Source organism: Tenebrio molitor, chromosome 3, assembly GCF_963966145.1.
Source record: "Tenebrio molitor chromosome 3, icTenMoli1.1, whole genome shotgun sequence".
In the NCBI taxonomy this organism is placed as follows: domain Eukaryota; kingdom Metazoa; phylum Arthropoda; class Insecta; order Coleoptera; family Tenebrionidae; genus Tenebrio; species Tenebrio molitor.
The window spans coordinates 5,761,529-5,786,765 of NC_091048.1; the positions used below are offsets into that span (position 1 = coordinate 5,761,529).

The 25,237-nt window shown below is 35.4% G+C and overlaps 4 protein-coding genes across 5 annotated transcripts; 2 read left to right on the forward strand and 2 right to left on the reverse strand.

The window, feature by feature from the left end:
- Positions 1 to 257: 257 nt before the first annotated feature.
- On the reverse strand, positions 258 to 16,261 carry LOC138125467 (uncharacterized). Its single transcript, XM_069040799.1, has 8 exons — positions 15,857 to 16,261; positions 6,781 to 6,899; positions 3,776 to 3,933; positions 3,514 to 3,721; positions 3,335 to 3,464; positions 3,214 to 3,281; positions 2,572 to 2,981; positions 258 to 2,432 (listed from the first exon to the last, which is right to left on the reverse strand). The coding sequence occupies exons 2-8, from the start codon at positions 6,787 to 6,789 to the stop codon at positions 1,817 to 1,819; spliced, it is 1,599 nt and encodes a 532-aa protein (XP_068896900.1). The 5' UTR covers positions 6,790 to 6,899; positions 15,857 to 16,261; the 3' UTR covers positions 258 to 1,816.
- A 120-nt stretch (positions 16,262 to 16,381) lies between these two features.
- LOC138125473 (lys-63-specific deubiquitinase BRCC36-like) lies at positions 16,382 to 17,716 on the forward strand. Its single transcript, XM_069040809.1, has 4 exons — positions 16,382 to 16,715; positions 16,765 to 16,975; positions 17,026 to 17,229; positions 17,277 to 17,716. The coding sequence occupies exons 1-4, from the start codon at positions 16,596 to 16,598 to the stop codon at positions 17,522 to 17,524; spliced, it is 783 nt and encodes a 260-aa protein (XP_068896910.1). The 5' UTR covers positions 16,382 to 16,595; the 3' UTR covers positions 17,525 to 17,716.
- Rpt6 (26S proteasome regulatory subunit Rpt6) lies at positions 17,707 to 24,495 on the reverse strand. The gene is made up of 6 exons (XM_069040801.1): positions 24,354 to 24,495; positions 23,904 to 24,045; positions 23,624 to 23,847; positions 23,378 to 23,564; positions 17,959 to 18,461; positions 17,707 to 17,905 (listed from the first exon to the last, which is right to left on the reverse strand). Exons 1-6 carry the CDS (start codon positions 24,369 to 24,371, stop codon positions 17,765 to 17,767), a joined length of 1,215 nt encoding a protein of 404 aa, XP_068896902.1. The 5' UTR covers positions 24,372 to 24,495; the 3' UTR covers positions 17,707 to 17,764.
- ND-B17 (NADH dehydrogenase (ubiquinone) B17 subunit) lies at positions 24,445 to 25,223 on the forward strand. 2 transcript variants are annotated; one of them, XM_069040819.1, is made up of 2 exons: positions 24,445 to 24,583; positions 24,650 to 25,223. In XM_069040819.1, exon 2 carries the CDS (start codon positions 24,656 to 24,658, stop codon positions 25,151 to 25,153), a length of 498 nt encoding a protein of 165 aa, XP_068896920.1. In that variant the 5' UTR covers positions 24,445 to 24,583; positions 24,650 to 24,655; the 3' UTR covers positions 25,154 to 25,223. The 2 variants fall into 2 exon arrangements, with proteins under 2 accessions (XP_068896920.1, XP_068896921.1); XM_069040820.1 differs by having other exon boundaries at positions 24,524 to 24,583; positions 24,631 to 25,223.
- The last annotated feature ends 14 nt before the right edge of the window (positions 25,224 to 25,237 follow it).

Here is a 25,237-nt window from a genome sequence, read left to right on the forward strand (position 1 = left end):
GTATAGTAATGCTCAATCCAACGTACGTCGTAGAAAAAGTATCGTATTCGACTCGCGTGTAATGTCCATTACTCATGCCGCAAACTCCACTTTGCGAATATAACCATCACTACACGCTCGTTGAATAAATACTATTCTCTCACGTTTGATCTCTCATTTTGTCCCTGTTGTGTGTAAACAAAATCTCTTCTGACTTTCTTTATTCTTCAACGCTTTAAATTTATTTTATTTTTTCTGGTCTCCGCAAAAAAGTAGACTTGACGGAAATATTTTTTATTGATCACCATTTCATTACATTTCAATTTGCTGTGTCAAATTATTACTTAAAATAACATTGAATATAGTATGCTTGTTTCCTTTAAAACAAATAAAATATATCTCTCTACATGGGTATAAAACTAATAAGGTATAAACAAAAAGAACATGAATAAACTTGTAAACAACAACCGAAATTGGGATAATCACACAAGGCAGGTAGTCCCGTTCAGGTCTGCTTTAAAACTCTATTTAATAAAATTTTGATTGTTTAAATTGATTGTTGATAAAACAAGTCGATCATCTCTCTCAAGCTATCGAGACGTTTGATTAAATGATCACTTCGGGGACAACCTGCCTGTCGAACGTACGCTCGGTAGAAAGCAACATCGGTTACAAACGCATCAATATAATTTACTTTGACCTATGCTTTCATTTTGTTAATGTAGGTTTGTAGTATGAAAAATATCGCCAAGGCATCTATGTAACAAGCAACATTCCATCATCAATGAACAAAGAAAAAATCTAAACGGTTTTAGTAAGTACACTTTTGCAAAAACGAAATCAAAATGGAAATAGAATACACTGCCGTTTTAAACACCATTTAATATTGAGGACGAGGAATTAACTACCATCAACATTTACAATAATAATAATAATAATTGAACACGGATCTTTTATTAGCATCTCTCTCATAGCTTCATGTTTACAAAAATATGTTTTTCTGTCGTTTCGAGGTCACTGTCATATAACAAATTAGAGCCATTGTTAGTTCCATGAAACACAAAGACCAAAAGTAAAGTATTGTAGAAGAATAAAAAATTACACAACCTAGAATCGTTAGTCGTTTGGTCACACATGAAGAACTGACGAGCTGAGTACCTTTTGTAACTCGAAAATTATATAAAAATATGTAGTACCTAGCTATAGGCTATAGACTATCGTCGGTTTTGGATCTGCTATAGTGTAACGATTTTTGAATTTTAAATAGGCAACAGAGCAAAGCATGTATTGTTTCGACTCGACCCTATAAGGCTTGTGCCTAATGAACCTTCTAATTAGCCAAAAAGGTACGCTTAAGTACTTAGAATATATACGGCGGCGATTTTATTTTGACTGGAAGAACGAGGAGTTAAAATGAGTACAGGACATAAATGATAGAGCAAGCTCGCAGTGCGTTTGTCTTCATCGCCACCTGAACAAGAACCAACAGAGGAGAAAAATGTTGCGCATCAGAAAGATAATTATTTGCAAATTCGGCTAGATTCAAGTAATCATCTACACATTGGTAAAACATGAACCATCAAGTGGAGTGTGTAAAAATAACTTGAGCAGTGTATGACTCAATGTAGATTAAGATTTATAATTGTGGATAGAGTCACTTAAGAGTGACTCTACCGTTTTAGAATAATTTTTGACGGACACCTGTTTCTCGAATTGACTTGCGCCCAATCGGTCACAACATCTACTTTTACTATAGAACTGATCAACCTACAGCAAAAGTGGAAAATTTGCAAATAATTAACGTCTTTATTAAACATTCGACCGTCCCAGTATCTTATCATAAGCACTCGTCCTTATTGGCGTCTTCCTCCGACTCCTCCTGTTCCTTCAACAACGGACTCCCATCACTTATCGCCATTTTGCTGCTCTTCTGACTCGACCCTTTCTTGTGCACCGGGAAACTCGGAACGAAACTGCTACAAGGTGTGTTGGGAGCGGATCGCGACAACCACCCCTTCGAGAACATCTTAGCGCCTTTACTTCTAGGCCCTTCGTACAGCGGCATGTACAGCGTTTTCGCCTTGGCTCTGCTGTGCAAGCAACTCTTGCTCGATTTAGGTTCTTGCGGAGGCATCGGGCTCTTCTGTTGGGGAAGCTGTTGGATTTTGTCGAGGAGCTCCTTCATCTCCAGAGTGGGACTTGTGGCTCTCGGAGGCGAGTCCGGCGAGCCCAGGTTGGCCAGACTGCTGATGTCGGAGCCCGTCATGCTGTTGGTCACGCTGTACTGCAGCTCTTGAAGGTAGTGATTCGACTGGATCGAGGCCCCCAAGTTCACGACGCTGCTCGGAACACACACTGACAGATTTAGCAGGTCGGAGAAGTTGTGCTCTTCGTCTTGACTCTCGGAGTCTTGACTGCGGTCTTTCGGGATCTTTTGTGTGTTTATGGGTTTCCTGAAAGATGCCAGAACGTAAGAAATTGTTTTTGGGATACTCGTGTCATCGCCGCACTCGGCAGCGCCTCGTGTTAAACACCCGCTCAAATACTAGATAAACAAAAAAAAGGGAAACAATTACAAATATGTATACTCACTTAATTTTCTTGTACGGCGAAGCATCACAGTTACTTTGGCTTTTGCTCTCTACTCTACCTGTCGCTAACTGTTCTACATTATTTGGCAACGTCGTAGTGTCGCTTATAGTATTATTATTATGTACAATATTCGTTGCGTTCTGACCGAAGCAGGGGTTGTCCCTTATCGAAACAACAACTTGGCGATTGTTGTGAGATGGGGTGGTTAGGGCGGATGGGGTGTTTGCGGTGCTTATGTGAGAATGAACGCTGGGACTGGAATGCACCGGCTGGTAGAAGTCCGCACCGGAAAGCAACGAAGCCGAGTGGGACAGCTGGGTGTCTGCTTGAGGTTGAACGTTTTGCTCCTCGGTGGTCACCTCTTCTAAGCTGCCCATACAAGAGTACGGCGGAGGAATTATTGTGTTGGCCTGAAAATCAAAAAACCTCGCGTCGATTCACAATTTTATTTAAAAAAAATCCTCGTACAGCTCGACAAAAACAGCTTGGCACATGGCTGATGGATGCGTCGTGGACTGTTTGGTTTCATTGAGTGTACCATACCTACAACCCTAGCCATATCCTTGTCTTACAGACACTCTCTCGTTTCCTTTTCTGCGCATTTCATGTGCCAAGCTGTTTTTGCCAAGCTGTACAGCTCACCTCGTTGGCGGCGTTGCATATAAAACTCGAACTGAGGGAATCTATGGTGCTCGTAGCGGATAACGAGCCTGAAATTGTTAGCTGATTAAAAGCGGAATTCACAATTTCAACAAAGACTAACCGACAGGCCGTACTATAAAGTTTCTAAAATATTGCACCATCAAATAACCAGTAGAGCTGTTGTTATTCTTAATAACGGGATCGCCATTATAGCTGATTACCAAAGGGTACAAGTCTGGCTTCGAGGTCACCTTGAACCGACCAAAATGAAATAATTGCTTTGGAGGTGGAAAAAGTCACCTCAGAGTAAGGCGGTGGCGGTTGGTGGAAACTGTTGCATCTGCTGTACTGTGGTGGTGCATAACAGGACCCATTGGAATCGGGTTCTGAGGCTCTCTCGTCTCTACCAGATTCTCTGCAACAGAAGCTACCCTGACTGTGGCGCCGCCAGAGAGAACAAGCACACAGGATTCCAGCGACTGTGGCTGTCACTGCTACCCAGAAGTACCTAAACGAGACAACGATTAGATTTGAAAACTTCTTTGGGGAGAGAAGAAATTACCAGTGTCCCAGAAACAGAGGGTTGAAGAAGCTTCCGGTGGGGATGGCAGGAGGTCGGTGCAGCGAAGGACTCAAAAGGTAGCAACAACCTTGTTTACAACAATCTTTGGGTGGGGAACACGTGTAGTGGCCTCCATCACAATTTTTCCCTACAAGTTGCTGAAAGAACGAACAATCGAATAGTTTTTGTCTGGTGAAACGTGAAACTTTGTCGATAGTTGTGTAAGGCTGGTGTAATTAGAGATTCTTTCAGGATTATTAAGGCGTGAAAGTTAATTATTTCACATTCAATCAGCACCAGTAAGTTTTAGAGAATGCTTCGTTATTTTTGCTCGCATGCTTTCAGTTCCGAGTAACAACACTAATTGAGAGTAATTATAGAGCACCATCAATATGGGTAAATTAAATTGGATGGAGAGGAACCTATTCGCGATAATGATGACGAGTAAAGGTCAAAATAATTTTGTTCTAGAATGCTATTTAGGATGGAAAAAATTAATGAACACTAATAGGAAAACAGACTTTTTACATCTCAAGAGACACATCTGCTCGCGAGTTTCAATTTCATCTTTGAATAATGTGGAGATTCTGGTCTCAACACTTTATATTTTTCTACTTTTGAATCGTTCTACCTTGCAATTTCGATTTGGTTTCTTTGACCGGTTTATCGTTCCTTTGATGTTTCTTGTTATTGCAACTCGTAATATATTTTTAAAAAGATTCAGAGAAAATTCGTATAAATGTACTTGTTTACTTGTTTCTAATAAAAAAAAAAAGATTACGACTCTTATAAAACAACGTTCATTTCAATTCATTACTGGAAATTTTAATAATTCCTTTTTATACTTTCAGACGAATAGAATACGCTTTTTATGATGTTGTGTAAACATTTTACTGAATTGCTTCACTCTCACAATGTAGTCTAGTAAGAAGCTTTAGATGTTTTGAAAGAGCTAGATTTTTTGTCAGAAAGTCGTTCTGAAAATAATGAGGACGCTGAAGTAATATGAAATATGAGTCTTTTATAGCTCGCACGGGTTTATAATAGTAGGTATATTAAAAAGCAAGTGTCATAAGGTATTGTCTTACCGTGCAAGTTCAATTTTGGACTTCTTTAATTGAGGAAAAAAAGTTCTATTGAGAAAATTGAGGAAAAAACGTTATAAAAATTGCTGGGAACAAATTTGTACAGGGTGTCTCAGCTAAGACTTTCGAGCCTAATAACTCAGTTATTTTCCAGCGGATTTTTGTGAAATTTAAAATGCAGATATTTTAGACGGTGAAGAATAAAATCCCATTAATGCAATCACCCAAGTCTTAAAAACGTAATTTTTACATGCCTTTTTAAAATGGTGAATCAATTAAGATTTACATAAAAATTGATCATCAATAAAAAATGCTGTAGGGAAAAACTCGTCCATGAAAGACGTCTGGTTTGCAAGAATAAAGCAAAAAACTGTGTTAAACGTGGCTGCAAATGCAAAAACGTAGACGCGTATGAAACAAATGCTCAATTTTGCAGAATTTTGGTCATCCCTTTTTGCAGAAGCACAGGTGACATATTTGACGTTTATCTTGCTAACCTTACAAACACTTACAAAGTTAAAGACAACATTTGGACGTAATTTATTATACTGGATGCTTTAATTCTTCCATAAAGGACTAAAAGACGATCGGGATATTTTAGCAAGATAATTTAGTTCACGTACGCTTCCTGTGTCTTCAAATAAATTGACGACTCCCTTAACCTTACATTTTATAAAACGTACATTTGGATAGTGTTCCACGAGAAAACGAACTGTGTCATTGAAGTTCTTACGACACTCTCCATAGGCAATTTTTTCCTTTTTCAGCAATATTGAAATTTCTGCCGCTGTAGTCTATTTTTAGAGTATTTTCAATAAATTTTCACAATTTGACGTTTCTAATAAAGCGCGCCCAATTTTGACAGACTTTAAAGGGTGTACAAAATGTTGCTTGGCAATTAATCATCAATTGTTTCAAAAGGTAACTGCTCAAATACCTTCAAATTTTACATTAAATTTTTAACGACAAAATCTAATCTTTTCGGTGAATCAGACAAGTGATTTACTTAATAATTGTTTGTGTAGACCCCTATTTTTTAATGTTTAACAATCTAATAATAATCGCGCATAATTTTCGAGAAAGGAAACATGTGTTAAAATTAAATTTTTTTACTTGAGGTAATTTTATTATTACTAATTGAAGATATTAGGTTCGAAAGTCTTAGCTGAGACACACTGTATAAGTTGGCAGCAAGTTTCAAAGGCTACCCGTTAAAAGCGCTTAAAAGTTTTATGTTCAAATGTTGACGTTCAAATTTTGACAAGTGTTAATTTGAGTAAGTTAAAAATCAAATTATCAATATTAATAAATACTAAAGAAATCTATTCTATCGGCTTAAATCTGTTATCATAAATACCAGTCTTTGTTGGTGAAATTTTACTGAACACAATACTTTAAGAAATGCCTTAAAAACCGAAATAGAAAAATGTATGTAAGTACATATATTAAAAATGTTATATCTGCTACTTATTACTCAAGAATTTTTGAAGAATGTCAGTAAGAATAATAAAATACATAATATTAAATCAAGATATTAATAAAACTAATTTCTCGAAGACTAAAAAGTGAAATGGACTTTTTTTAATGAAAATGTCAAATGCTGTCATTAAATAAACAGCTCAGAGAGGAATTCCATTTAAATAGAAGATTCACAGCTGAAGTTCTGTTTCATATAAGAGATACATTTCATAACAATTTTTATTAAAAAAATGGCAAGCTCGACGGCAGCGCCATTTATACTCGTCACGAGCTTGAGGTGTTTTCCTGGATAAAACGTCGACAAAAGCTCACACATTTGTCTTTATTACGGAGCGATTTAAATGAAAAAGTCGCCACAAATTTATTAGACTTACTTGGACTCAAAACAAATTTTTACGAAAACTCTTTGGGATGATGAAACTTGCACAATTAAAAACTTACAGTAGTCATAAGTACTGGGAGAACAGTATAGTTGCCAAACGCGCAAGATAAAAGTGTCGCATTGCACTTTCCTCGGCGATTTTCCAGCCCAGAAGCCAGAAGGAATGGAAGACAATTAACTGGAACAAAGCCAAATTTAATTAAAATTTCTGTCAAATTTGCGACCAGAAAAATCTGTTTGTTATGAACGAGTATTTTTCCAGGCCGAAAAATTTTTATCGTCCACATTATTATTAGAGGCAAGGACCCTATTCGTATACTATGTTTTTATTGCGAAGGATCGGAATAAGGGACAAAATGAGAATATAGAAAAGCTATGTAGTTCAGTGGGAAGAGAGGAGAGAGGGCGACCGGCGCCAGGACGCTGCGATGTTGGCGCCGCAATTCTCTGGAGCTTTCAGGGAAAATAACACGTTGTCCCTGAAAATCACCAAGATCTCCATTATCTTTCAGGAGGCGGATGCCTACTTATCCCGGGTAATCTCCGATGACGGAACAAGTGATGTCTAATCTGCGACAACAGCGACCTGATTAGAGTGAGTCGCCGCACGAGTGGCGTTTAATTATTTTCCGAAAGGGTCACCCCTTTAAGACTTAGACAATGCATAATTTAACATGAACCAAAAAATTTTTTTTTGCAAAAGCTTTGTATAAAGCTTAAGCAAAATAACACTTTTGGCCACTTGTGAGTAAAAGTGGTAGTTGGATTGTTAGGTACGTTGACATAATGTAACAAGAAAATTCAAAGTGTCCTTAAAAAGCGCAATACAAATTATTCAATAGAACAAAAGTGAATATGTATCTATATTTATTTTATGTTAATATTTACGTTTATGTTAATATTTACGTTTATGTTACAACCATTGCACCCAGTTATACTGAATAATTGACAGATATATGCCATTCACCCATGTTATGACTAAGAAGAAACATCTAGTGCGGTCTGTTTCGCTGTCTCTCATTAGATGCGTAATAGTCAGTGATCGTGTAATTATAGCCCTCGCTGCGGTTGTGCAATAAACTTCACTTCAATAAACATTTGAGATATAAAGAAGCGCTTTCCGTCTGTCACATAATATATCATTTTGCACCACCATTAAAAAATTAGTTGTGTGAAATGAATATTATGCATTTAAAGTGGGCTTTTTTTCACAAGTGCAATAATAGAAAATTGTGCAATAAGTGCGAAAAAGGGTAATTGTTCGCTTTAACTACTTCTGGAATTTTCGCGTTTTTTCTGGCTAGACAGCCTCAGGGCGTCCTCCTAGATCGTGTCCCACCATTCAAACCTTGTGCAAATGCCTTTTTTTTTCTCTCTTGTTGTGTTTCAAGGTCGCGTCAAGGTCGCGCCAAGTCTTAGTATAACTAAAGGGTAAGGAAAATTTTCATTCATTCAATTTTCATTCTTCAAACGTTAAACGAAGTAATGAATTTCATTAATAATAAATTATTATTGTCTTAAAATATCAAGTTGGTAAGTAGGCACGGTTATTTTGCTTAAAAACAAAAAATATGACAGTGTCAACTGGTGATACAATAAATTTTTCCTAACCAGTTAGGAAAGATTTTACTTTTCGTAACCAGTTACGAAAAGTGTGACGTTTCCAAACGTTGATTAATTTTGAAAAGTGTCACTTTATATGTCAAAATTAGAAAATAGCTATTTATGTAACCAGTTAGGAAATGCGTTATTTTGTGTAACGAGTGGAATATTTGCGGGACGAGCGCAGCGAGATCCCGCAAAATCACACGAGTTACACAAAATTGCATTTCCAAACGTGTTACATACAAGACTTTTTCTAATTTTGACCAAAAAAAAGTTTCTTCAAACGTTAAACGAAGTAATGAATTTTATTAATAATTAATTATTATTGTGTTAAAATATCAAGTAGGTAAGTAGGCACGGTTATTTTGGTTAAAAACAAAAAATATGACAGTGTCAACTGGTGATACAATAAATTTTTCCTAACCAATTAGGAAAGATTTTACTTTTCGTAACCAGTTACGAAAAGTGTGACGTTTCCAAACGTCAATTAATTTTGAAAAGTGTCACTTTATATGTCAAAATTAGAAAAAATATTTATTACAGTCTTTAAAGGATAAGAAACTGTTTGCAGTCATCAGCCAGCTTAATTGGACATTGATACCCATTGTTCGTTGCATAAAAGTATAAAAGTCGTTTAGTAATAATTATCGTTGTGCATACATACGCCATACATAACGTAGAATATTGAAGAAAATTTAATGCATGGTCGTATAGATAAAAGTTTATAATAAGTGATTGCAAATACTGATTTGATTTTGATTAAAGTATACTGATATCACTAATGTTACAATTTTAATATTTCAAATAAGTATCTATTCATAATACATATTTTTATTTTATTATTTTGGATATGGTTTTTTTTTGCCAACAAAATCTATAATTTGTAACTTTGGAACGATGACCGTAGAAGCGTAATGTGAGGAAACCATATTCAGTCAAAAGAAAACATCACATTCAACGATAAAAGGAATCAATCTCTTTTTTATGTCTTCTTTTAAGTATGTCTTCCCGTGCATTGTCCCTTGATACATAAAGTTTGTCACGTAGAATGAGAATTTTACCCGACTTTAGCAGACCTCTTACTTTAAACATTAGATATTTGGCATCCGATTTTTTTTGTCTTTGATTCAGTGTGGAATAAAATTATTTTCATGTAGTTACCTTTGCATTACCCTTGTAAAAATACGAAATGCCGCTCTACAAAAAAAAAGAAGGCCTAACCTCAAAATATACAGGATGTCTCAGCTAAGACTTTCGAGCCTAATAACTCAGTTATTTTCCAGCGGATTTTTGTGAAATTTAAAATGCAGATATTTTAGACGGTGAAGAATAAAATCCCATTAATGCAATCACCCAAGTCTTAAAAACGTAATTTCTACATGCCTTTTTAAAATGGTGAATCAATTAAGATTTACATAAAAATTGATCGTCAATAAAAAATGCTGTAGGGAAAAACTCGTCCATGAAAGACGTCTGGTTTGCAAGAATAAAGCAAAAAAACTGTGTTAAACGTGGCTGCAAATGCAAAAACGTAGACGCGTATGAAACAAATGCTCAATTTTGCAGAATTTTGGTGATCCCTTTTCGCAGAAGCGCAGGTGACATATTTGACGTTTATCTTGCTAACCTTACAAACACTTACAAAGTTAAAGACAACATTTGGACGTAATTTATTATACAGGATGCTTTAATTCTTCCATAAAGGACTAAAACACGATCGGGATATTTTAGCAAGGTAATTTAGTTCACGTACGCTTCCTGTGTCTTCAAATAAATTGACGATTCTCTTAACCTTACATTTTGTAAAGCCTACATTTGGATAGTGTTCCACGAGAAAACGAACTGTGTCATTGAAATTCTTACGACACTCTCCATAGGCAATTTTTTTTTCCTTTTTCAATAAATTTTCAAAATTTGACGTTTCTAATAAAGCGCGCCCAATTTTGACAGACTTTAAAGGCTGTACAAAATGTTGCTTGGCAATTAATCATCAATTATTTCAAAAGGTAACTGCTCAAATACCTTCAAATTTTATATTAAATTTTTAACGACAAAATCTAATCTTTTCGTTGAATCAGACAGTGGATTTACTTAATAATTGTTTGTGTAGACCCCTGTTTTTTAATGTTTAACAATCTAATAATAATCGCGCATAATTTTCGATAAAGGAAACATGTGTTAAAATTACATTTTTCTATTATTGATTCAAAAAATTGAAATTCACGCATAGTTATCGGTGCCTGAAGTGGGTCATTTTCTAACGTGTATTTCTTTTTGCATTGTTAGTAAGATCGAAACCATAGAAACCATACAAAACAGTGTGTGAAATGCGATTTCACGCACACGACTATTTCTGTGTTTCACTTCACGCACTGTATTTTATTAGTTACCTAGCAACATGGTCACTGCATTGAAACTTCAGAGTTCCTTCAAAAATTTGAATTTTTAATTTCAATTTTTTGAATCAATTATAGAAAAAATATTGTTTATATTTCGTGCGTGAAGATGTTTTTGTGCATTCAAAGGCTTAGACTGCCTCGACCTTCGTCTCGGCGTAAAAGACCTTTTCAAGCACAAAAAACACTCTCTTCACGCACTTAATATAAAAATAACTATTTTTAACTTGAGGTAATTTTATTGTTACTAATAAAATATCTGCATTTTAAATCCGTTGGCAAATAACCGAGATATTAGGCTCTAAAGTCTTAGCTGAGACACCCTGTATATCCAACTTCCAAATGTGATTCATTGCGAAGAGATAATATGAAAGCAAAGTTGAGAATGAAATTAAAAAGGAGCCAACAAAAGCTAGTCACAGCTAGTGTTGAAAGTGGCCACCAACGTTTGTTAATTCAATTTAGTAAATTGTAACAATTGTCAATTCGATTGATGACATTTATTGACAGAACTAATAGTTCGGCACTTCAAAAAAAAAAGGAGTGGTGCAGGAATATTAACGTGTGCAAAAATTCCAAAGCAAACTAGATGAAAATCATTTTGTTTCACATTGTATAAGTTTTGCGTAAAGTTTGGAAAGGTGGTTCTTTAAATCCCTTCTCGAAAATACATATTGCCACAAAAACTTACTTAACATGTTTTTTTAATATCTGTTCACGTTGGAATGAACATCAGTGGTGCAAATGACCTGACCTGTTACTATGACAATTCATATGAAAGTTAATGCCAAATGTGTGCGATTTGCACCACTGATATTCAATCCAACGTGAACAGGATATATCTATTATTAATTAATTAATCATCAATAATTAATGGTTTATCTTCAATGGGAAAAACCATTTTACCACTTATTCTGGGATAATTGTTGCTTACAATTACAGGAAACGTCCGTAAACTTTGCCAAAATCGAAAACTATTTTTCAAGGTTAACAACAACATCGTTGCTTTGAAATTGACGTTTTTTTGACATTTCAGCTTACGAATGTAAAATGTTGCTATTGTTTACTTTATACATTTTCTCCAAGATACGGTCTAAGTACTCGTACATACCTCTATAAAAATTTAGAAAAAAGAAGTTACTCATTCTGAGTGCATCAGTTTAAATTGTCCTTGAATGTAAAAGTTAACAAGTAATGGCAAAATTTTCAGTTCGATATTGAGGATCGTGTTCTTAAAAACATAAGAACTAGAAGTTTTTTCAGATAAAGCAAAGAATAAAATAACGAGATATGTATTTTGTGTAAAACTTCCAACTTTTTATTTATCTATTCATTTATTTGTTTAGGAGATATTAGGGGATATACACTTCTGACCAGCAGGATAATTGACTCTAGTTATAAAGATGTATTTTTTTAATTTATTGAGATAATTTAATTGTTTTAGGGCCGATTTCACCAACGCCAGTTAACGTTTTAACTGTAGGTTAAAATGCTTCGTTACTTTAATTACCTATTGTTATAACAATGTTTTCGTACGAGTATATTTTAATCTGTAGTTAAATTTAACTCACGTTGGTGAAACCGGCCCTTAATAAAAAAAAAACAAAGTATTAATTTTTAATTTCAATAATTTATTATTAGTAACTAGAGTTCTCTTTACAAAATTTTGTAAACATCACCCCAAATCTGCTATTGAAAGATTTAATTTACCACGCGAAAATGGTGGTAGGGGTTTTTCAAATCTAGAAATTCTACAACACAATCAAATTGCTTCACTAAAAAATTATTTTCTCAATAGAGCTCGTGATAACACTTTTTTTAATGCTTTGGTTTCAGCGGATAAAGGTTACACACCTTTAAATTTAAGTGATAATATAATTTCAGTTATTATTGAGCAAAATATACCTGACACTATAGCAAATATAAAACAAAAGTCTTTACATGGGAGATATTTTAAAGAACTAGAACAACCAGAAATTAATATTCAAGCTTCTCATGCATGGCTTAAAAAATCAAATATTCATCCTGAGACTGAGGGTTTTATATTTGCAATACAAGATCGTGTTATATATACAAGAAATTATAAAAAACACATATGCGGTTTACAATCGATCATTGATAAATGTAGGATTTGCGGAACTGAAGGGGAAACCATTGAACACATCATTTCTTCTTGCACCGTTTTGGCTCAAAACGAATATAAAAAACGTCATGATATATTCGCAAAAATTATACACATGAATTTAGCAGTTAAATTCAACTTATTAAAGAATACACAACCACATTATATTTATAAACCAAAGTTGTTTGGAAAATGACAATTACAAAATATATTTTGATTGTACAGTTTTAACTGACATTCATATTCAGCATAACAGACCAGACATTATAATTAAATAAACAACAAAAGCAAGCATATCTTTTAGATATAGCTGTTCCAAATTCACACAATATAACACAGACATATAATACAAAAATTAATAAATATTTAGAGCTCCCCGTTGCTATGAGAAATCTTTGGTGTTTAGAAAAAATTTCGATTTTACCACTTGTAATTTCAGCAACGGGAATAGTATCGCAATCTCTTTTTAAAAATTTAAAAATTCTGTATTTAGATAACACATTGGTAGTTGAAATTCAAAAAGGTATATTATTATACTCATGTCACATCGTGAGGAAGTTCCTTAACATTGACACAGAACATAATACACAACAAAGTCAAAATGCGGAGGCGAGACGCCGGTAATTATGTTGATAAGCACTGCACTATTACTTGATAGTAATATCCGTAATAGTGTATGTACTCCAGCAAAATTGCCGTGCCGCCGGGTGGAGGTGGGATACGTAAGATAGTAACTAATCAGTATGATCTATTTGATAATAAATTTGCACCTTCCGCTGTTGGAAATTCATTAGAGACATTAATTACAAAGATAACTTTAAAAAACCAAATTTAATGTACAATTAGGGATCAATTAACTGATATGTGGCAGTAGTAAAAATTTCTCCCTCCAATTTACTTTGAAATTTAGCAATACAAATTGTCTCATCTTAAGATTTTTGCCAAAATTCATTGACATAAATGTAACAAAAATTATTCTGTACATTCGCACCGTACGTACTCGTATATCTACGAGTAATTATCGCCATCGACGACTGTTATCTGATAGAAATAGAAAGTCATATTTAAAAATGATGAAATAGATCTAGTATATTGCAAATCGAGTTTGTACTATCTTAATGTTATTACAAAAGGTGATACAAAAATCACTGTCAAACAGACACGTGCTTGAAGAAGTCAATACTGACGCATTACCAAAAACATTACATTTTATTTTACCATTAATCATTACTTTCGCAAAAGTTTGCACCGAATTTGCAACCGGAAAACATTCCAAAATGTACCTCGCACAAGAGGCATCGAAAAGTTTTGGGGGTTGTGCAACCAGAGGTATAGAATCAAAAATTCCCTAAAAGTACACACTTATTTCGAACAAAATTTCTATAACGTTGCCACTAATCTAAGAACCTAACACAAGAATTTTTTTGCGAGTAGTTGGTTATAAAGGCATTCAGAAGACAATGGATATCTCAGATTAATTTTTATCAATTAATTTATTTCTCCTCTTTACTTTTAGTACATATTTGCTTTTTTATTTGCTTTGCAGATAACCTGCGTTTCAGTCTAAAATTGTATGAATTTTTTTTATATTCTTCTGAAACATGTTTAAACCATTGTCAAATTTTGCCTAATCTGACTGCCAGCAAATTCTTGAATTAAAATATGTATACGTATTTTCTTGGAAAATAATAATAGTGCCAACCCATTGGATCTAGCTTATTGAAAGGGAGTCACGTCAGTATGAAAATTAATTATTTTAAATTAAAATTGTGTCTTCTCTTAACCACAACTCCTGGAATGCGCATAGCAAAAATTTTATGTATATTACGCAAACCACATCATTCATTTATTTTCCAAATTATGTTTATGGCACCACATGCAACACAATCATAATAAACAGTTTGCAGTTCTTTAATAAAAACTTGTAAAGGTCAAAACTTTCAACGGTCCACCGATCATCTAGGCCACAAAAATTACGGCACGGTTTTATTTACTTTTTTCAAACTTTCAGTAATTTCCCACTTTGATCAAAATTTATTAACTTAAGAATTTTTTGATCAAATAATGTATTAAAGATTCACGAACAAACTTTAATCAATAAAGCTCAAGATTTACTTTGCAGATTGTGCAAACAAATTTGTAGAAAAAATAATTGTCGGCTGAGGTACGTAGTTCCACGTTTAGCAATTTACCGCTAATAAAATTTTCTTGGGAATACCTCACGAGTAAAGATTTGACGAGAAAACAATTGACTATTTTTGTTCAAGGTGATACAAATGACATCTTATGCTTTGTTGATTTTGTTCTTGAGTTAACTTTTACAAAAAATATCCGCAATTCTTAATGGTTGTAACGATTCAGTTCATTTCTTATCAGCATATTTACTATAAGAGATAGTTCCGACAATGTAAAGATAATCTTCTATCTTCTCGACTTTGATTTTTGCTATTTGTAAGGACCACCACTAAGTCTTAGACTATATCACTAAAAAACGAATAACTGTAGAAAAAAAATCACATATATTTTTTCTTGTGTCTTCACAAATTACGTCGAAATGCTAAGCTTTATTTATTAGATATATAATTATCGAAATATCATAACTCCAATAACAGTTAAATAATAATTGTTGTTTATCTTTAAATGGCATCTGATAAGAATCTGGATCATAATAATTGTCTGGTGTAGGTATTGTTTTAAGAGAGTTTTCATTGGGCAAGGTCGAGGTGAAATACTTTAAATTGCAAACCCATTTTATCGGTATCTTTAAATAACGAATTGTATCAAAGATGACCCAAAATTGTATCGATTTTTTACCAAACAAACCTTAACCCACTTTTGGCCCAAGTGCAATTGCAGCATTAGCAATCGTAAACAAACAAATCTAGACTAGAAAAAATCCAGATTTTCACATCCGAACCGGATTCGCAACATTTACAATAAAAAAATATGCAATATAAAATAAAAAATTAAACCCGCGCCTCCCCCCTATCGCAAAATTGTAAAATCACTCACCTTGATTTCGTGGAGTATTTGGCGGAGTTCGCTGTTTTGATTGTTGCTAAAAACGTATTTTAAAATTTTATGATGAACTGATAAAATAAGATTTCGTCATTCAACCGAAGCTGATTTGTTTCGACGACGCCATTGTGGAGGGGTGACTAACTAGCAGCGCCGCGACACTCTGCAGTGGCGTCTCTTTGTAATCCCTCACTGGAAGGATTACAAGAACAACATTTTTATTTATAGCCGGCCGACATGAAGGAGTAATGAATATTAATTGGACATCGGTTCTCCATGCGTCAAGCCTCGGTAATTACGGACTTCGCAAATTGACACTCGACATTTGTCCAAACCTGCACACCACGAATTTTGAAAATTTGCTATTTTTAAAAATAACTGTTTTGAGGACAGTCAAAAATCACACATTTAATTTTGATATTTTTAAAATTTAAATAGGCCGCTGTCATTGGGGCGTTCCCACTTTCCAGTCTGACAAACTAAAAAAATTATACAAATCTGTCATCAATCAAGCAAATTCCCCTACAGAAGTTGTGAAAGTGAAGTATCACAAATCTAAACTAAACATAACCTCAAACACAAGAATGTCCGTAATAAGGATGATGCAAACTTAGAAAATTGATTTTATTGCATCACAAATGTCACAATATTGACGAACAACGCATCTTCTACAGTTTCAGCCGTACCAGATTTACTAGAATAGTTTGCAGACATCAAGAAATCGAACGTCAAAATGATCTCAGAGGACAAGTATTTAAAGCGAGTGTTGCTAACCAGCGACGTGTACGCGGCATGTCTTCAGCACGCCCTCACCACAGAGAAGGAAGAAGTAATGGGTCTCTTGATCGGCGAAGTAATACCCCGTGCACACAAGAAATTTCAATGTAACTGTCAAATTATAGGTAGACGAGAAGAAATGCATCTCTCAGATATCAGCGTGCGTGATTTTGCACCGCAGCGACAAACAACCCGACCGGGTGGAAATCTCGCCGGAACAACTGTGCACAGCGTCAGGATACGCCGACGAATTGGCACACAAGTTGGATAAGCCGATGAGGGTGGTAGGCTGGTACCACTCTCATCCACACATCACAGTATGGCCCAGTCACGTAGGTAAGTTGCGCGACGCCCTAATGACTAAAAGTTCACATTATCGTGTTTAGATGTACGAACGCAAGTGATGTACCAGATGATGGACCCTCTCTTTGTCGGCATTATTTTTTCCGTGTACCAGAGTGACACAGGTTCTACAGGGAATCACGTTCAAGTGACGTGCTTCCAGGCGTACAAAGCCGGGTCGGAATACCAAAGAAGAGAAATTGAATTAGTTATAGAAAACATAAGTATACAAAGATACAATTTAGAAAGTAAGTGTGAAGTGGGGGTTGACAGTTTGTTGATTTTGTTGTTGCAGGTATTGCGAGTCTGCCGCGGATATTGTCACAAGAAGAGGTACAAAGACATGGGGGCGAAGGTGATGATAACATCGAGGACGGCTTGACTTGGTTGCACAACGACGCCTTTCAAACTCTCGCTTTGGTGCATATTGTGTCCAAAGTGGCCAAGCCCCTGTGTGAGGATTTGGACGCGAGGCTGAAGTCGGTCAACTTGAGGATCACGGAGTTGGAAAAGATCAAAAAGAAATTGCTCACGGAACACTGAAGAGTTCCGGTACAAATTGTCCAAAGTATTCAGTAAAAAGATCAACTTTTTGAAAATCAATAATCTACCACAAAGAAACTAGTTTTTAAAACCAATGTATGCAGAATTTTCAATTATTGCCTTCAGAGATCAGTTTAATTTTTGTTAACTGCGCGTCATTTAGTATAATATATTTTCTCAGATTACGTCACAGATGAATAGTTTTATTACAGAAATCCTTACAATCCTACAAATGAAAAATTACTTCCACAATTTCTTGATGGACATGTTCTTCTCCGAATCCTTTTGCATCACTTTAGCCACGGCCATCTCGAAATCTTCTTGCGTCACGTGGACTCTTCGTTCCCGCAACGCGTACATTCCGGCTTCGGTGCAGACACCCTGAAACCCTTCCGCTCAATACCTCTCCACGAGAACACACACAGTTATTTTACCTTGACTTCGGCGCCGCTCGCTCCCGGCATCAACTCTGCGATCTTCCTCAAGTTGATTCCTCTCGTCAGATTCATTTTTCTCGAGTGGATTTTGAGGATGTCGAGCCTGGCTTCTTCGTTCGGTGGGGGAAATTCGATTTTGCGATCGATCCTTCCGGGTCTTAACAAGGCGGGATCCAGTATGTCAATTCTGTTGGTGGCCATGATAACTTTGATGTTTTTGGTGGCTTCGAAGCCGTCCAGTTGGTTGAGGAGCTCCAACATTGTTCTCTGCACTTCGGAGTCGCCTCCGGATCCGGATTCTATGCGGGACGATCCGATCGAGTCGATTTCGTCCATGAAGATGATCGAGGGGGCGTGCTCGCGGGCCATCACGAACAGCTCGCGGACCATTCGCGAACCTTCGCCGATGAATTTCTGGACCAGTTCGGAGCCGGAGACGCGGATGAAGGTGCACTCGGTGTGGTGGGCTACTGCTCGGGCCAGCAACGTTTTTCCGGTTCCTGAAGAGATACCGAATTATGCAATTCTAAATCCGTTCTTGGTCTATTTCAAATGTCAAAATGTAAAATATTAGTTCTTAAAACAAAGTGTAATTTGTATACAGGGTGTTTCTGAAATAAGTGCGTTAATTTTAACTGGTAATAGAACTCATCAAAAGGAACTATTTTTCTCTCTGCCATTTTGGCGAAAAACGTTGCGTAATGGCTTAAAAAACTAGGAAAGATTTTCCTAAAACCGTTCATATCTCCAAACCTAAGCTACCTAAAAACGTGAAACAACCAGATTCTTACGCAGTGGATTTTTTGCTATACGGGTAGATTTATTTGAATTTCGATTTCGGCGTTAAAACACGTTTTCTGGATGAAAATTGATGTTTTTTTCATATTAGCGCTGATCTCAATTAGCCATTGCAGTATTTAGTGGCGTAGGGCTATTTTAGTGAAAAATCTCTCCATTTTTTTTTTGGAATTAAACATCGTTTTTCGGCAAAATGGTAGATAGAAAAGTTGTTTCTTTTGACGAGTTCTATTACCAGTTAAAATTAACACACGTATTTCAGAAACACCTGTACAATGCTGTCAATAGATCTCCCCGATTATTATTGCCGTAAATTATAAACACAATCAAATACCTACAGATATTTTGTCAAAAGTAACAGTTGCCATATTGTTGCAAAATGCAGAAAAGAAGATGGGTGAGGTTTTACCATGTGTGAAATGTACGAGGACATTTTAGAGACATTCCTGTTGTTAGAATTGAGTACAAACTAACAATTTTGAAGAAATGATTCTTTCCTAACAGCTTCTTCTCCAACCAACCCAAAAATGTATCGGCAAATTCTCAAAATTGATGAATTTACAGTAGTTTGAAAAAAAATTCTCACAAACTGTAGGCTGACATTTTTTAAAAATGTTTTTCTCAAAATTAAAGTTTAAAAAAGGAGAAAAACAATCAACAGTTAATTTTCAAAATGTTTCCATTCTGTTAATTTTAATTATAAATTACCGGGTGATCAAAAAGGACTGTTTCAGTTGGCAATACAATCAAGAGCATTTTGTTGTTCGGCAACCGGATACGTCTTTTGACAGATATTTTACGTGAAATCAACAGCGAAAAAATTGTAGGTTATGTATGTATAAAAATCATAAACCCTCTCCGTTCACGTAATACGAAGTCACTACCATTTTTTCTTTAATAAGGCAAAAATACAAATTCGCAAAATATGGGAGCGTCATTTAAAATTTAAAAACATGGTGATCACGTCAGTGTCAGTGTGGGGAAACGGAAATCGATGGAAGTTTCTTTAAAAACAATAATCTTCACTTGTCCGAGTTCTTTTCAAAAAGTTCAACAGAGAAGAAAGTATTTGCATTATTCCAAACTTCTTGTGCTCATTGCATACTAAATGATCAACACAAAAAGAGATAAGGGCAGGCTATGGACAACAAAACTTGTGAAAACGTGCAGCACTCTGACAGCGGTGTTAAAGAGAGGTTTTGACTTTTGTCCAAACCTCCAACAATGTTTTGTGTGGTAAACTTAGCCTCCATTTTTTTTCGTTGCCATTTAGAAAATGAGATTTTGTCATGGATATTTTGTCTTATCTCCTATAGCATTGCCGTTATAACTTTTTATCTGCTCCGCCCACTAAAATTGACCAATCAGAATCAAATCCAGATTCATTCTGTACAACTTTTCATCACATTTGCCACGTAAAAAAGTTAAGGTTAGAATTTTGCTGTCAAGCCCACAATTATTGTTTTAGGTTCTAAAAAATAAAATGTCATTAAGACAATTCGAATGTCAGAAATTTTTACTGTGTAAATCAGATCGTCTCAACAACCTATTTGATTGGTAACTAAGAAAATGAAATGGGCGGGGCAGATAAAATGTTACGTTGTCCTTAGTATAGGATACGAAATACGTAAACATGTCCATAACAACCGGGGAATAATACAGGCCGTAATAAGAATAAGCGGGCGTAATGAATTCATAACGCCCTCATCAATTCAAAATTGCAAAGATGCCAATTTTTTTTTTTTAAGAACACGTATAGTGAAAAATAAAATCTTGTATGCACCACGGCGTCACCGAATGATTACGCCCATCGAACGATATCCATCTCTCGGGCTAAAGCCCTCGAGCTGGATTCATCGTTCTCCGGGCGTAATCATCGTTGTAACGCCCTTGGTGCATAAATAGCTATTTTGTATTAAGGGCGTAAAGGAGGCGATTTTGGCCCGCGGTGGAATTATAAGAACGAGGCCCAAAGGGCCGAGGGATTATAAGACGCCAAAGGGCCCAAATCGCCGTTCACGCCCGAAATGCAAACATTATTTTTTGTAAAATCATAAATCATTTAAATCCACCTTATTTGAAAAAACAGAATGTGTCGTAAAGACGCACGATAGAAGTAAAACTTTTGTATTACAGGGAAACATTGTAATTATTCATCAATCACTTTTAAATAGCATATTCACAACAAAATTATATATTTTAATGAAGAAAATAAATTATAAATAACGATAACACTAAACAATATCGAAATGCGTAACTCATTGTTCATTTTTAAATCTCCAGATTAAAGAGAGGACATTATCGATAAATGCCGTGAGTGTGACATTGTATACACAATTTTAAGGGATGTTTGTATCATGTCAAACAGATTAACTTACATTTAAGTGAGATGGAAATATTGGCGCAACCGTTGTGCGAGACAGTGTTTACCCCCACCACTTTTCGTCACACAAAAAGGTTGCCGATCAGAATTTCAAGACCCTCCCATAAAAAGTTTCACTTCAAAAATAAATGACATGATTCGTTCTCAAAAATCAAGAGTTATGTTGTTGGTTGCCAATGTGATGCAACAAATAAAATAGTTATTAAAATTAATTGTTGTTTTTTTAGGCCTTAGGGCGCAAAAGGCATTATTTACGCCCGCAAATTACTGTATAAATGACTTCATTTTGATACGATTTTACAAAAACAAGTTTTTTAAATGAAATTCATGTAAATGTCAAAACTGACAGTTGACAGTTTATTAAGTTAGACGGCATGTCTTGTTTTCCATAATCATCTATTATCTCTTTCTTTGTTAATCACATTGTACCGTGCGATCAACAATTATTTAGATCAAAGGAGGCTTTGAGATTCTGGACGTACGGTGTGATCAAGAATGACTGAGTCTGTTGGTAACAATGAAATTTGGCAAATTTGAAAATTACAATCAAAGGTTCATTTTTGTAATAGCATAAACGTAACCGGCATAACCAAAAATGTTGTCTCAAGTTAAAAAATTCAGTCAGTGCGAATTACGAGACAAAAAACACCAGCACTTTTCAATTGTTTCATTGCCAACAGACTCAGTCATTGTTGATCACGCTGTATTTCCACAATGCTCTGGAATGCAGTATTTTTGGTTGCATATACCTGTTTAAATTTGGAAACTTTTGCCGAAAATCGGTCAAACAGGCCACACCGCTGTATGTCCATTCTCCGTTATTTAAAACACCATTACAAAAGTAAGATTCAATTACATAAATGAATCTTTTATGTTCTAAAGTAAAAACTATTTTAAAAAGCAAGTCAGCAAAACACTCCACCTAGTTTTGTATGACGTTACGAGCAAATATAAATTTACTTCACTTTTCAACAGAAAAGATATTTTTAAGACAACGCCCACGTTACGCAAACTCGTACGTGACATTGTTTGTCTTAATTTATTCCCGAGTAATCTATTGACGTTAGGGCAAAATATATTTTTTTAAACTGTATTAGACTGTACAAAACTAATTATTCGTGTACGTGTTTTATATTCTTTTTAACACAACTAAAAATGCTACTGCTAATTTACGCAACAGTAATAAAATCTGTAGCCATTACTACTTGGTAAGTGGCTTACTGAAGACGCAATTGTAGAATGAACTGTGCAATTATCACTTCTGGCAAAATAATTACATTTCATGGTGCTAACGATTTACGATTGCGGTGAGGCGGGCGGGTGTCAGCAACCGTTTATAGCAGTTTTCATATCGTTGAGCGTGGGTGGGTATATAAAAATTATGACTTGTAAACTAAGTACAGATAGTAATACACATTTTATAGCGATCAATACGAAATGAGCATACAAATGTTCGTAACCCCTTTCAAAAATACAAATTGATATTATTTAAGTGAATATGAATTGAAATAAAGGTATACTGGACCAGACTTATCAAACAACAATCTTACTTAAATCAGGCAATCACTAAATTAAAAAAATCGTTTTGGTTGTAATTCCACTGACATTAAAATAGTTATTTACGAAATGAGTTCGAGAAAACATTTTTCGTGCATGAGGACATTATTTGAGGCACGAGCGACAAAGGAGCGAGTGCTTCATTTGCGCGAATGTGCAGAATACGTCTTCTTGCATCGAAGTTCGTTTTGAAACGAACATTATGGCTGATTTTCCGTAAGTGTACCCTTTGTGAGTAGGATGGCGCTTTTTCATGTGCTTGCCAAAGTGTCATCATCCAAATTGGAGAAATGGTGTTTTTAAACCAGAGTTTATTATTATCAAGTCAAATTATTTCCAGAATCCTCAAAAAGGCGAATGCTTTTTGGATTATTTTGAAGCACTAGTGCGCGAAACCGACGTTCGCGCAAATACTAGGTATTTCAATAATTAGTACTAAATTAATTGTTACACAAGTGTACACCTTTCTGCACAGAAGAATTGGAAACTTGAGATGTCATTAACAGCATTGTGGATTTCTTGAATAACAATTTTAAGAAACTTGAGGTTTGACTTTTTTTTGTTCTATCTTCAGCAAGTTTATTACTCTGCATGAGATTTTGTTGGCCTCACATTAAATATGGTATGTTTCAGATTTTTTCCAAATTACTCTATTAATTTCTGTAACAGAATACATACCTGGGGGCCCATACAATAATACTCCTTTAGGTTGAGCAATGCCTAAGGCATCAAACAATTCAGGATGTTTGACTGGCAATTCAATAACCTCCTTGATTTCCTTAATTTGTTTATCTAAACCTCCTACCATTTCATAGGTAGAATCTGGGACCTTCTCTACCATCATGAGAGAAACCAAAGGATCAACCTATTAAATCATCAAGATATATGTAAATCTGACTGAATTAATCATGTTAAAAATTATACCTTGTTGGGTAAAATTTTGTGCAAAGTGTAGCTCTCATTGCGCAAAGCTACACGACAATTTGGAGTCACATCATTTATATCTATATTTTTATCAATATCAACAACAAATTTGCCTTCAGGATGCACCTTGACTAAAACCTTCTTCTTATCCATGGGTTTAACAACCTCCCCTACATAGCTGCCTTGCTCTTGAAGCAGCATCAATTCTTCTCGAAGCATTCTCACTAAAATTTAATGACAAACTATACACACAACATTTGCACAGAACTACTGAACCTACCCTTAGCATTCAATTCGTTTCTCTGCGCTTGCAAACGTCTCAAATTCTGACTTTTCTCAGCAACAATCAGTTGCAATTCTTCAATTTTTGTTATGTAGTATGATCGAAACCCCTCACCCTTGGGGCCTCCATCAACTTCCATCTAAAAAAAATAACAGAATTGAGAAATCGAGCGACAACAATTAGATTTTAACTTGATCATTTCTGCGGGATTTCGATTTAGATTTTCCGCTGCCAACAACAACGATGTTGTTCAGTGGCACTTTTGCCGAAACTATGTTTGTACTAGGTCCTGGTACGGAAATATTTGAGCCCATTTTTTTGAACTATCAATAACATTAAAAGAAAAGCAAAGCAACAAAAACTAGAAATATGACGGCAAACATTCAAAAACAATTGAATTTGTTCATTTTTAGAAATACCATTTTAAAATTGCGAAACCAATATTACCTTATTAATTACGGTCATTTTGTTTCTTTTATGAGATTGCAATAGTGGCACCGAATGTTATTATTCACTCAAAAATAATTACAACTCCACAAATAATGCAAAACTAAAGAATCACCGACTTTGACTTTTGACAGTTGACGGAACAGGAATACCAATCTACTTTTGGTAGTTTGGTACCAACAAAACAAAAGTTGTCGTCTGTCAACTACGGACAGTTAACCTAAAATCTTGTACGTCCCCCAAATTACATAATAAGGTCCCTGTACGGGTTATTTAGACTAACGTACTAATTGCAGGACAACATGGGGAAAGGTCCGAACCTGGGCGTAAAGCCCATGTCAATATCCGGTCGCTTCAACAACGAGCGAGAACGTCTCTTGGGAATGACAGATGAGGAAAGAGCCTTTCGCAAACAATGGCTCAAAGACCAAGAGCTGGCCCCCAACGAACCGCGACCAGTTCCAGAAATGTACAAAGCCACGTACAATCCCATCCGACGAGCTTACCGCTGGCCGTTGAACCAGCTCGCTAACATTCTCAGACCAGTACTAGGAGAACCACGTACTACACACTTTCGCTACTTGACAGGAAAATTCTTTATTGGAGTCGCCGCCGCCTACTGGTTCACTTACTATTTTAAATACAACGCCAACGATTGGACGAGATTTGGAGGATGGAGAGTGTACAAGTCACGAGAAGCTGTCGTGAGTGGCGACCCTGGTTATCCGAAGCTGTCCGACCGAACAAAACCATCAGATTATGCCACAAGGGGCTTTGAAAATTGTAAGTTAAATTTGTAAAGAAATTGCCGTTGTAGTGTCATGTAATGAAACAATAGATTTTATTTAGGAATTACATTGTTTGATACTTTATGGTCTATTTAC

Bases quoted from the DNA above. Each gene is read 5' to 3' on its own strand.
- LOC138125467 (XM_069040799.1), bottom strand. The intron at 3,465-3,513 runs GTGACTTTTTCC...GGTCGGTTCAAG, and splicing joins CGCCACCGCCTTACTCTGAG to GTGACCTCGAAGCCAGACTT. The intron at 3,282-3,334 runs GTTAGTCTTTGT...TAACAATTTCAG, and splicing joins CTTTATAGTACGGCCTGTCG to GCTCGTTATCCGCTACGAGC.
- LOC138125473 (XM_069040809.1), top strand. From the start codon at position 16,596: ATGATCTCAGAGGACAAGTATTTAAAGCGAGTGTTGCTAACCAGCGAC. The intron at 16,976-17,025 runs GTAAGTTGCGCG...TATCGTGTTTAG, and splicing joins AGTATGGCCCAGTCACGTAG to ATGTACGAACGCAAGTGATG. The intron at 17,230-17,276 runs GTAAGTGTGAAG...TTGTTGTTGCAG, and splicing joins ACAAAGATACAATTTAGAAA to GTATTGCGAGTCTGCCGCGG.
- Rpt6 (XM_069040801.1), bottom strand. The intron at 23,848-23,903 runs GTAGGTTCAGTA...ATTAAATTTTAG, and splicing joins AAACGAATTGAATGCTAAGG to TGAGAATGCTTCGAGAAGAA. The intron at 23,565-23,623 runs GTATAATTTTTA...ATGATTTAATAG, and splicing joins ACAAAATTTTACCCAACAAG to GTTGATCCTTTGGTTTCTCT.
- ND-B17 (XM_069040819.1), top strand. From the start codon at position 24,656: ATGGGGAAAGGTCCGAACCTGGGCGTAAAGCCCATGTCAATATCCGGT.